Below are 13,213 nucleotides of genomic sequence, written 5' to 3' on the forward strand. Positions count from 1 at the left end.
TTGAAATCAACCATGATTGAATGGTGGAGTGGACTCGATGGGCCGAATGGCCTTACTTCCGCTCCTATGTCTTATGGTCTTAATACTTCAATGCTTTAGGAAGTAAATTCTATACCAATTGCTGTCATCCTGAAATAAATTCAATTGTGTAATCAACATCGTGGTGGAGGCGGGCACAGTGTTTGTAATAAAAGAAATCCACACAGCTTAATTGGAGATCAAGGGTTGCTGTTGGATTGCATGGCTCTTCTCTTCACAGTAACTTAAATCAATGTGAAATGTAAGCATTGCTAAAGACAGAAATACACTGAGATAGATATCAGTAGTTGTCCAACCGAAAACTGTAACTGTCACGTTTCAATAGGCTACAAAAGTTTAGATTCATTTATTCAAAAGGAAATTTTTATTTCAGCACTAAAAAGCACCTTGTTCTGAAAGGCTGTTGTTCATATTGTTGTAGCCTCAATAATCACAATTCAATAATTATGCACCAAGTCATTATAAAACTATTTTGTATATTAAGGTAAGCATTTTGATTTCACAGATTCAGCAATGGCATGATAAATAGGCTTCAATTATTATTTCCACAGAACGTTTGCATTCTCCATTCCAGATTTACACCTAGTTGTTCAATCTTTCATAGATCATTTAACAGTAAAACTTAATGTAATTTTATAACTAATTGCAAGGTACACCAGTAATCAGTAACTAGCAGAACCACAAAAATGCCAGTGTGCACACTTTGCATGGTGTCCAAAGAGTAGGATGAAGGTGAAAGCTGAATTCAACTGCAGCTAAAAAAAAATCAAAAGCTGAGAATTTCCCCAGTTCTATCTTTTACCAATGCCACCTCAATCCATGCCCAAACTAAAATGATACACTGCTTCTTTTTGGAGACTCCTGCTGTGCCAGAAGTCACTGTTTTCTCCCCTTCAATTACTGTTCTTTTACTTGAAGGACCTTTCGTCCCTCACCCAAAAAGGAGGCATGTCTGTTGAAACCCTCGCCAAGGGTGACACAATGCAATGTACTGCACAGCACTGATTGGCATCATAGAATTGAAAGAACTTGGATTTATATTGCATCCTTCAGAACCTGAGGATGTCCCAAAACGAGTGTGCTTTTTGAAGAGTAGTCACTCTGCAGCCAACTTGTTCATGGTAAAGTTCCACGACCACCTGTTTGGTAAATGACCAAATTTTCTTCTGGTGATCTTGGTTCAGGCCTTTATATTTGGACCATAAGAGAGAACACCCCCGCTCTTCTCCTGAAAATATGTTCAAATTTCTGATGCTGAGTGATGAGGGCACAGACTGGTCACACAATAAATGATATCCTAGTCCTGTATTTACCCTCAGAGAAAGAGTATTGCCACCTGTGGAATTGATTTGTTGTAGCCCAGACACTGGAGTAACAGGATACTGGTTCAAGCCTGTAATTCCCACAATGCCAAGTTTCTAGTTCAGTCAAGCAGATGAAAAACAACACAGCCACAGGATTAAATAACTGCAAGTCTACATATGTTGGCCTTATTTCTCCCTTCCCATTCTCATTCTGTAAATGAAGCATTTAATTCGCACATTGCTGTTCCCTTTTGTCTGGTGAACACTGGCCAATTCATTACTCAAATGCAATTCTGCTGTACTTAGTTGGTAATAACTATATGCATGTTTGAATGCTTTATACAAGGCTACACAATCCATAGCTCACCACCAATTCATTTCCACACCAGGAGTAATTTTCTTTGGTAGTTTTATCCTGAAAGGCCACAGTCTGATTGTGAACATTACTTCAACCTTCTACCTCAATGTTTTCCTTCAAATGTGATGATCGAACTTGGCGAGGTTCTTGGGCTCACTGCTGGGAATACACCAGTCATCCGCTTCAGTCCTACTTTTGTAATGTTTCCAAGCAGACTTATTGAAAACAGGCAATCTCTCCACTGAATCTGTAGATAAAGCCTATGAAAATAGTTACAGAAATAAACGATTATTTGGAAAGATTTTTTTCAAATGTTAAACATTTAAATAATTTCAAATTAGTCACTACAGTTCTTCAGTACCCACAAGAAATAATTTTAAAATTAACAGGAGTTTGTTCTGGTGATTGAGCAAAGCAAAAAGTGACATTATCTGGTATCTTTTAAAGTGATCCCTAAATGAAGAAACTATTTTGTCAGTGCACAGAATGGTTGACATTGTGCCTGAACACTAGGAATGCTTGTCACATTACAGTGGAAAGTAACATACAAATAATATATTTCTCCAAGTTTCAAAATAAAACATATTTCAAATTTTTTCTCCAAATATCTTAATTGAATTCAGACATGTCATCAATTTGCATCATTTTTGGGACATAGGAGATCTGTGTATTAACCTTCCACACTCTGATCTAAATCTATTCTATATTTTTTAGTGATTTTCAAAAAAAAATCTTGGGAACAATTGTTTTGCTCTAATAGCATATGTCGTCGCCCAGTGGCAACATCAAGCATTACCAGCTAAATGTAGACTTAAACAGCCACACTTTGCCCCAACCCCACAACAGTTTTAGATCATAGAATCCCTACAGTGCAGAAGGAGGCCATTCAATCCACCGAACTTGCACCAAAAACAATTCCACCCAGGTCCTAACTCCTTAACCCCACATTTTTACCATGCTAGTCTCCCTGATACTGAGGGGCAATTTATCATGGCCAATCAACTCAACCCACCCATCTTTGGACTGTGGGAGGAAACTAGAGTACCCGAAGGAAACCTATGCAGACACGGGGAGAATGTGCAAACTCCACACAGTGACCCAAGCCGGGAATCGAACCCAGGTCCCTGGCGCTGGGAAGCAGCAGTGCTAACCACTGTGCCACCGTGAGGGGGTATGAAGGGAATGTCTACTGTACTAGCAGGCTACAATTAAAAGACTTGCAATTTTATAGCACCTGCCATACCCTCAGGATATTCCAGTGCTTTAAAACTATTATGTAATTTTGAAATATAGTCAGTTTTAGTGTAAGAAACAGGCAGCCGATTTGCACATGACTGACACAAAATGAGATAATAACCAGATCATTTTATTCAGCATCTTCAAAATAATCCATTTGCATCTTTTACCTCCACCTGAGGGAGCAGAGAGCACCTTGATTTAACACCTCCAACAAGGCTGCATTCTCTCAGTACTGCACTGAGATGTCTGCCTTGGTTACTTGCTCTAATGTCTGCGTTGGGATTTGAAAGCACAACTTTCTTACTCAGAGGTGAATGTACGAGCAGTGAACCATGGTTGCTGATTTAACTATCCTTGGACGTGTTAAAATCAGCAACATTATTGATTAGTGCAGGAATTACGGGCAGTTTTGCACTGAAAGACGATGCAAATCAAGGTTGAGAATACTGGAATTTAATTCACAAAAAACCCTTCTGGTCAGTGAAAGGACATAGCTTCTCTTGTTAAACCTGAATGAACTCTACACACATTCAAGGACCTGAGATCAGCAAGAACCCTCCAATGATTTTCAGAAGTTTCTGTATTTACACACTAAACTCACCACATAAAGTCTAGAAATTAATAGTTTAAGTATGCTATAATGATGTGATAAATATTAAAGACTATTCATCTCTCTTGCACAGAAAGTAAACAGTCAGGTTGTGAATGGTTTTAAATGGTCTATAAAAATGTTTTATTTTTAAAACCTTGCTTTTCTGTTCTCTTTTTGCTTTATCTTAAGCCAATTTTTCTTGCCCTCGTCAGTTTTCTTTCTGTATCTGATTTGATGGTGAATTACCCACTCTCATTCACCCTCTTTCATTTATTTCTGAATCCTTTAATCTCTCTGGTCGAGGTAGGCTGTTTGTCCAGTTATCACCAAAGTTAGAGATATCTTGGTATCTGAAGAAGAGTCATATGGGCTTGAAATATTAACTCTGTTTCTCTGCCAGACCTGCTAAGTTTACCCAGCATTTTCTGTTCTTATTCCAGGTAGCCTGTTGATCTCACTGCACTGTTACCAGCTCACACTGTCAGCAATTTTGTGGGCATTTTATTTGAAATGTACATGTGCAATTGTAAGTCTATCCAACATTTTACACCCTCCACAAAATCAGGCCAATATATTTGTGATTTAAAGTGGTCACTTATTTGCAGTCTGGAAGAACTGTATGAAAAGTTCATTTGTTCAATATTGTACTGACTAGCTTTACACACAGTATCTCCTACTTCTTTAGTTAACTATATCCCTGCTAAGGCAATCATTTTCAGTGCCTTTACAAATTCCTTACAGGAAATTTAAAGGAAAGGTTATATCTTCTTGTTTGGGTACATGGATAGATTTAGTAAAAGCAGAGTTGGAGCTAAAACTCCTGCATAAGAGTAAAATCACATGTTAGTCAACTTCTTACACCCCGAACAAACTTTACACACATTCAAGGACCTGAGATCAGCAAGAACCCTCCAGCAATACCTTGGTTGTTTACATCACAGGAAATAGTCTCTAATTAGGAGGAGATAGTCCTGCTTTTGGGTGAAAGGTTTAATAATGCAAGATTGGAAACTAAACAATGTTCTGTGTCCTGTATGAAGAGCGTATATCTGTTACTTGGAGGAAGAGAGCTGCCTCAGAGGTTTCTCTGGGGTAGTGCCCCCCTATGTTTGAATCATGAATAAATGATCATAACCTGCCTTAGAGACTCCGGTGGTTTGTTGGAAGAAGTCCACCACAACACCTCTTTATCTGCACAGTTTTTAAGTAATTAACATTCCATGATATTAACATTACCTTTAAATAAATAATAGCTTCTGTACCATGTCCTTCCATAGAATACAGGTTAAGGTCCCCTTGAAAATACTTAGCATAGAGGCGAGAAATAGGGAGTCCATATCCAAAACCAGCCTGTTAAAGAAGTGAAGGAATTAATTATTTAGGCAGCCAATGCAAGGTAGCTCCAATACTCAAAATAGCTAAGTATAAATTTTCTGTAATAATAAAAAAGTCACCATTCTTTGAGTTAGGTATTGTGATCACATTGGCGTGTAAAGGCCCTTCAAACACTTTGCTGCTGTGACAACACATATTTAATGTTTAATCTGTTTTAGTATCTGAAACAGATTGCTGATTAGTCAAAATTATTCAAACTTCACTCAGCTGGTTCATGGGATGAAGGGACTATGTTATGAGGAAGGATTGAGTGGGTTGGGCCTGTACTCACTGGAGCTTAGAAGAATGAGAGGTGACCTTGTTGAAATTTATGAAAGATTCTGAGGGGGGTTTGATAGGGTAGATGTTGAGAGGATGTTTATTATATGTTTATACTATTTCCCTCGTAAGGGAATCTAGAACTAAGGGGTACAATTTAAAAATATGAGGTCTCCCACTTAGAACTAAAGGGCAGAAGGTTTAGAGGGGAAGTGGGGAAAAATGTTTTCACCTAAAGGGTGGTGGTGGGAGTCTGGAACTCGCTGCCTCAAAAGGTGGTGGAGGCAGTGACCCTCATATTTAAGAAGCATTTAGAGGTGCACTTGTGATGCCAAGATATACAATGCTATGAACCAAGTGCTGGAAATGGGAATAAAAGAGTCTGGTGGTTTGTCTTTGACCAGTGCAGTCTCAATGGGCCAAAGGGCCTGGTCCTATGCTGTATACATCTATGACTATGAGGAGGAATTTCTTCTTTTAGAGGGCCATTGTTTTTTGAAATTCTCATCCCCAGAGAGCAGTGGAGGCTGGGTTATTGAATATAGGCATGGCTGAGTTAGGCAGATTTTTGATCAACAAGGGAGTCAAGGGTTATGTGGACAGGCAGGAAAGTGGAGTTAAGGCTACAATCAGATCAACCATAATCTTATGGAATGGCAGAGCAGGATCGAGGGGCTGAATGGCCGAATACTGCTCCTAGTTCTTAGGACATTGGGTCATAACTTCTGGATCACCAGTGTCGGATTTGGAGGGTACCCCAAAGATGCGTTGGGGAATCCCATTCAGAACTTCACAGGTAAGGATTTGCATGGCAACTACCCAGAAGTGCCAACTTCAGCTGAACAATTGCATTGTGTTATTAACTATTCAATGAAACATTTAAATTGCTAACTTTAGATGGCTTCACCAGGGTCACGCTCATAGTTACTCAGAAAAGGTTAGAAGAAATAAAACCTCTTTTAACTTCTAATAACCATTTTAAACACCCAGACCGATCCCAGCACGGGATTCCCTCCATTCCCACAATCCACCTGGACCCCCACCCTCGCCATCCAACACCAGCATCCACTACACCTCGACCCCCTTAATCTCCAACCCCCAGCCACCCCACCCCTAACATCCAAACATACACTGAGGAGCATGTTTGAGTATAGATGTGCTACTAGTTAAGTTAAACTGTAGGTCATGTTATCTTTTCTTTAATTCCCCAGTACAAAAGCAACATCACTTCTAACAGAAGACAGCTGAAAGGCTTGAGCCAATACGGTATGAGAGTTAGCAGTTTCCAAAGTGTTAAATACAAAGAAGTGTAGAAAAATATCAGCAGTTTATAAGTGCCTGAAAATAATGTAGCACATTATTTCCAGAAGAATATTTTCAGATTAACAAAACTAAACAATGTAAAACATACTTGGTCCAGAAAAAATATGGTAGCAAAGCACTTCAATTTTCTGGACCGTACAGCAGATCTTAACTTTTCTATGTGCAATTGATAAGGCACCTTACATCTTGCTTGACTCAATATTGAGCTCAACAACTTCAGACCATGAACTCTGTCCCCCATTTTCTAATTTTTCCCCAGTGCCAGTCTATGGGCGGGATTTTACGGCCTTGCTCATCCCGAAACCATAAAATCCCATCCAAGGTCGATGGACCTTTTGAACACCCCTCGCCCGCTCTGATTTTTATGGCGGGCTGGATGGTAAAATTTCAGTCTATATCTTGTTCTCATGTTTTGCTTTTAAACAGCACTGAACTTTATTCCACTTTTAACACTTTCTGCTACTTTGTTTTCAGACAGTGTTGACTTTTATTCTGCTATTAACACCTACTTTGAATCAATGCTTTGTTCCTTTACTATTACCATTCCCACTCTCTTTGACTTTTATTCCAAGATATATTTGTAATTTAATCTCCACATCCTCTTAACCTATTCCTGACCTTCCCATTTTGCTCCACCTGACCCTTTCCCTTTTTAACAGGATAAAACCCATCACACTTCTGCCTCTATTCAGTGCCAAGGGGGAGTCATAATGGACTCAAAATGTCAACTCTGTGCCTCACTCCAAAGATGCGGCCAGACCTGCTGAGTTTCTTCAACACATTTTTTTTATTTCAGGTCTCCAGTATCCACGGTATTTTCCTTTCATCAACTTCTCAATTAATTTTTTTTTTTAACTAATTCGCCAATCAAAAGTGCCCTTCCTGGGTATTCACGAAGTCTTCACACAGTAAAACTATCAAGAATAACCAGATGGGAATGACTCGTCTTTTTACTAGTTTCAGTGCACAAAGTTAATTACATAAATTTTTGTTTCTTCGTCTTCCTTAAGCAGTAAATATATCTGCAGTTCACAATTGATAAATAAAAAAAGATTCATTCATAACTTCACATCGCAATGCCTTCACCCAATTTCTTAGATTCATGCTTAGTAACCATTACAACCAGAGAGAATAAAAGCACTTTAACAAGGAACAAGCAGCACTTATTGAACCAGCTCTTCACACTGTGCTGCCAGTGGCAGCAAGACTCCGCACCTCATTGAATTCTTTTGGAATACAGCTACAAAGCAAATGGTCTATAACAGGTCAAAGGGCGCACCAGCCACAGAAAGGGTGCACTGGCCCGTATTTGCTACCAAATAAACCTGTTGGACTTTAACCTGGTGTTGTGAGACTTCTTACTGTACTTTTATAGTCCACCATACATCTCTAGAATACACAGGTAGCCTGTAAAAGGCCAGTACATTGCTTCAACGGCACGTTAAAAATGCTAGCGATCAGTGAACAACATCCAGATGCAGTCAGCAGGAGTACATGCAGTTATGTAATTTAATTAAATACCTATTTGTGGAGCACATTGACTTGTGCTTAGCACAAGGGCGTGAAACCAACTTGTCCCCGTCCTGCAGCTCCAAATGCTGCTTTTCAATGGCACTGCAAGTTATTTGAAGCCCTAAGCATGAGCGTTCTTGAGCTAGTTCAAATTCTTCAGTGGCTGAGGTATCTTCCCCACTTACCGATTAAGATAATCAATGTGTAAAGGATTCTTAGAGGGACTTCACAGCTATTATCCTTGAATTTGATTTCATGATGTTAAAATATACGTTAATGAAACTTTTAGTTATTATTCGATAACTTAGTGCATATATTTTCCAGTAGTGAACTGAACAGTTTTAGCACTGCAAAACCTCAAGTATTTTCTGCTGTTTTACATATAAACTATAACGAGGTAAAAGGACAAGCGCTATTGAAAAAAGGGAATGGGGCTAATTGGATAATTATTTCAAAGAGCTGGCATCTGCATGCATGTTGGGCCAAATGGCCTCCTTTTTTGCTGCCCAATTCTACAATAATTCCACAGACATAAATGGATGTTTCATATCTTTGATACTTCTATGGGGCAACACGGTAGCACAGTGGTTAGCACTGCTGCTTCACAGCGCCAGGGACCTGGGTTCGATTCCCGGCTTGGGTCACTGTCTGCGTGGGTTTCCCCCGGGTGCTCCAGTTTACTCCCACATTCTGAAAGACGTGCTGGTTAGGTGCATTGACCAGAACAGGTGCCAGACTGTGGCGACTAGGGGATTTTCATAATAACTTCATTGCAGTGTTAATGTAAGCCTTACTTGTGACTAATAAATAAACTTTTATATTTCCTTAATTAAAACTAGTTTGTTTCCTTTTCCTTAATGCCAGTTTTCAAACCGTATTCAAACACTTTTAGCATTGACCTGTTTATTTTCCTGAACGTACATGATTCACTTTCTCAGACTGCAATCCAAAAGTCCTGATTCACACTTTTTGCCAATGACTTTCCACCTCAGAGCACTAGACTGCAGAATCCCTACAAGGCTTTGTCGTTCCTGAGCTGCTTGGATTACATCTGGTACAATAATTATTTCCTGGTCAGATAAACAGGTTTTGCTGTCATGACTCCAAGTTTACATGGTTGTACCATATTTAGCTTGCACTGTGACCTATATAGGAAAGACAAACTTGAAGCCCATGGATTAAAAGTGGCTCTGATCCTGACAATCCTCAAAGCACAAGTACCTCAATTTTAGTTCATACTTGGTGTTTGAAGTTTGTAGGTCTGGGGATTTGGAAGTGACTGGTGAAAGTGCCTAACAGTGGAGAAAATTCTAAATCCAAATATGTATACCTGTTAATTTGGACAATTTAAAATGTATGTAAATTAATGGAACATAGAGTTAAATCTTAAATATTACCCAGATGGCTCTATGCCAATGCAGCTGACAAAAAACAAAGGCTTGGACACACCTGGTATTCCACTACATAAAACAGAACAGAAAGTGAATACTCAATGACCCTATGGGAAGCGGAAAACAAAATAATAGCGGTTACTGGGAAAAGAAGAGAATGTGCAGAATCAGATGACAATAAAATTGGGTCTGCCACAATTGAAATCTGGCCACAAAATCCTGGGTAAAGAATAGACAAGAGGTACAAGGTCTTTGAGATCTGTGCAGTTAGACTTGAGCGAACATTTTAAAAAGATGGGAGGAAAAATCTATGGGATGGGAGTGGTGGAAAGAGCAAAAAAAAAAGGCACATTCACACGCAATTATATACAAGGATTCCTTACCAGAGGAGCTGTATGGAAATTCTGAACTACTGGATTAGGAGCTGTGGAATACATGTAACTGAATAATCGATCAATTTTACGAAGAGGGACGCCACCACCTCTGTCAGAAATCTAAAAGTAAACGTAATTTTGATCATCATTAGTGCTGGTTTCAGAAAACTCAAAGGTATAAATAAAACTTAGTGAACAAAATCTATTCAACTCAAGTCAATTGTATATTCTGCCAGTTACATTCACAAATTAATAATAGGAATGAGAAAGGTCATTTGGTCTATTTGATTTGACTATGCACAGAGATCCAAAGGCCTCCCCTCTCATAACATCCAACTTCTTCATAAATGGTTCATGACTAGTTTATCTCGATGCTTATTCCATTTGTTGATCACTGAATGTGGGTAAAAAAAGTTTCAGGTACTTGTCCTTCTCCAGTTTGAACCTGCGTCTGCTAGCTCTACTCCTGACAATTAAAGTTATATCCAGGTTAATATTTTCTTTACTGTATCTAACATTGCAAAGGATAAAGACCTGCTGCTCGCAGGGGATTATGTTCCCATGAAACTTCACAAATGGCAGAATCGCAAATCAGAAACATGCTTTTGAATGAGATGCAATTAGATAACTTCCAGACATTTGAGGGCAGCACTGGTTAGGGCAGTTACTCTACAGAACTTGTTCTCACTATGTGTATTTGCGTGCACTTTTACCAGGGTTACCAGGTAATGGTGTGGCACAGGAAAGCCGATCTCTAAGGCCAAACGTTATTGCCTAAGCTGAGAACAGCTAGCCCAGTACAGATCCATAGACCCTCCTACTCTGTACAGTTCAGTTACTTACTGAATAAACTTGCAAAGATGTCAGTGAGAGTAACTGACCCCAACAATTACTTGATGAATCCTCCATTTTAGCATAGCATTCCAATCCATCAGAGTTCCTTACCGATGATTCAATACTCTGGAAGTCATGTCTAACGGTGTTAAATTTGCCAGAGTATATCTGTCTTGGCTTTCAAAGATCTTTTGAAAAATTAATTAATTAATGATGAAGCTGATATCTTAAGGTAAATTAACCGATCCCACACTTGAGCGGTGCTCAAAGGATGTACTTATCGAGGAGCCAGTGCATTTTCAGGTTTATCCCTTTATTCCGGCTGCACTTCAGTTGCAATCATTCCAGTCCCTACTCTGGCATGGCTGCCAACTGACTCCAGAGAAAGAGGAGAGAGAGAAGAAAATGCAGATTGTCTTGGATAAATGAAAACATGGACAAGGAAGTTGCAAAAGGTGGGACTTTACTGTACCTCTACCCAATTACCTCTCAAACACCACCACTCACATTTCTTTGTCTTAAATTTCATCTGCAATTGTTCTGTCCACTTGAATACCTTTCCCAACTTATTTTGTAGCTCATTGGTTGCCTCATTCAAATGCAATACCTTATCCCTCTTATCTGAAAGTTTCTGAATCTTGGGTTGATAACGTAAATTAGAAGCACCCTTGATCCCTGACTGTATCCTCAGATATCCCAGTCAGTACTTGAACCTTCCCATTTTTTAAGATGGAATAGTAGACTAATGGTTCAGTAGTTGCCATTGACTGTGTAGAACTGCTCCATAATTATTTTCAGTGCTTCACAAATCTGTTCCATAGGCCCTTTCAGCACTCTGTAATTAATAAACTATCCAACCCTAGGGATTTTTTTTGAGTCAGTCCAGGACTTTGATCTCTTTTATAACAATGTCAATCAAGTCTCCTTGACAGTGTCCAAACTGAATTAATTAAACTTACTTTAACGGTAAGGTCTTCATTTCCTAAAGCGACCATTACTTTAATAGGAGGGAGAGTGGTGTTGGATTTGTTATTCTCCACTGTAGCTCGCATTGCATTCTGAAATAGAACGGAAGTCCAGAGACACAGCTTATATAAGGATTATGATATTTATGGGGTATTTTTCTGATAACATATTTCCAGAAGGCTGTACTTTTTAATATGTGCTATTATTATCTGAGATTCCCAGTCTCACTGTTGAAATGAAACATGGTTCCGGTGAAAAAAAAATACTCTATACTATCTACAATCTATAAAAGTTAATCGACAAACCCATCTCTGGGTTCTGTAGTTCTGTCCCAGCCAGATTAATTTGCTCCCAAGTACATTTCTCACAGCTGACATGAAATTAATTCCAAACAAAAATAGAAATCTGGTACAAAAACAAATAATTATCCCAATACTACTGGGACTGTGTATAAATCACGGAATGCTTTTGACTGCTTTACCAGAATTGTAGTGAATTTCAAATTACAGAATTGAGGGGCGTTTCCCATTCCCACTTTGCCCAGGCTCTATGATTTACAATTGTGACCCAGCATTAAGTTTCACTGGATTTAACCAGTCAAACCAGTTGCTAAAGAGCTTTACTCGCATAACCTGTTGCCATGCTACCCCGCTTCATAATTACAGTTGACAGTCAGCAAAGGGTTGTTGATCCTTACCTTAAAAAGTTCAAACAGCATGTGGTACAAATGGGAAGGAACATAGACAATTTGAATAGGATGACCCGAGGCTTTTCCTTTAGGAGAGAAGGGAAGAAAATACATGCATGTAGATACTGGCAATTGTTCTGCTGTACTTAAAAGATTATGAAGTTCAGTGTCTACCTTTTTTTTAACTTTCAGTTAATGCTGTCATTTAAAACTAAATAAACGTTAGTATTAGTTAGGCTGCCAATTTGGACACAAGTTTAATAACTTCAGTACTTAAAGACTGCAGTTTTCAAATATCATACATCACATTTAACCAACAAATTGGCTTTGGCAGATCTCTTAATTATGGAGCAGAATTAAGGAAATATGTACAATACTTAGTTCATGATTTACAGGAGTGCAAAAACAAATCAATCATTAATTTGAAGAAATCTCTCAGCATTCCATCCAGATTTGGTTTTGAGGAGGGTACACGCACATTTCTAAAGCATAACCATATTTTAAACATATTTTTCCTATATTTGTATGAATCACAAAATTGAGAGTTTAAGTCCTGCACCAGAATTTGAGGCGATAATCCAAGCAGATATTTTAATGTAATACTTAAAAGATGTTGGAAGTACCACATTTTTGAAAATACCACATCCTTTTGTTGGAGGCATTAAACAGTTGCCCTAACCCTTGTTCAGCTGGATGTAAAAGACCACTTGGCATATTTTCAAAGGAAAACAGAGTTCTCCCCACAGTTCAACAAACATTCATCCTTCAACACAATGCCAACAGATTTGGATGGCCATTTACCTCACATTCCTTGAAGTAGATTAGCTTGTGTTTGCCTGCATATGTTGACTACAAATGTAGTTATTGGCTGCAAAGCACTTAAGGTTGTCAAGAAGTTGCAAAAGGCAAAATAGCACATTCATTTCAATTATCCAATAAT

General features: G+C 38.7%; 1 protein-coding gene across 1 annotated transcript in view; it reads right to left on the reverse strand.

Moving 5' to 3' along the window:
• Nucleotides 1–1,539: 1,539 nt before the first annotated feature.
• pdk4 (pyruvate dehydrogenase kinase, isozyme 4) overlaps nt 1,540–13,213 on the reverse strand; it is a 48,900-nt gene continuing 37,226 nt past the window's right edge. Inside the window, exons 7-11 of the mRNA XM_078237965.1 lie at nt 12,283–12,359; nt 11,579–11,677; nt 9,795–9,905; nt 4,769–4,882; nt 1,540–1,961 (exon numbers count right to left, since the gene is read on the reverse strand). Of these exons, the coding sequence (XP_078094091.1) occupies nt 1,818–1,961; nt 4,769–4,882; nt 9,795–9,905; nt 11,579–11,677; nt 12,283–12,359 (545 nt within the window). The 3' untranslated portion in view covers nt 1,540–1,817. The remainder of the gene's footprint in view (nt 1,962–4,768; nt 4,883–9,794; nt 9,906–11,578; nt 11,678–12,282; nt 12,360–13,213) is intronic.

This window comes from Mustelus asterias, chromosome 2, assembly GCF_964213995.1.
Source record: "Mustelus asterias chromosome 2, sMusAst1.hap1.1, whole genome shotgun sequence".
Lineage (NCBI taxonomy): Eukaryota > Metazoa > Chordata > Chondrichthyes > Carcharhiniformes > Triakidae > Mustelus > Mustelus asterias.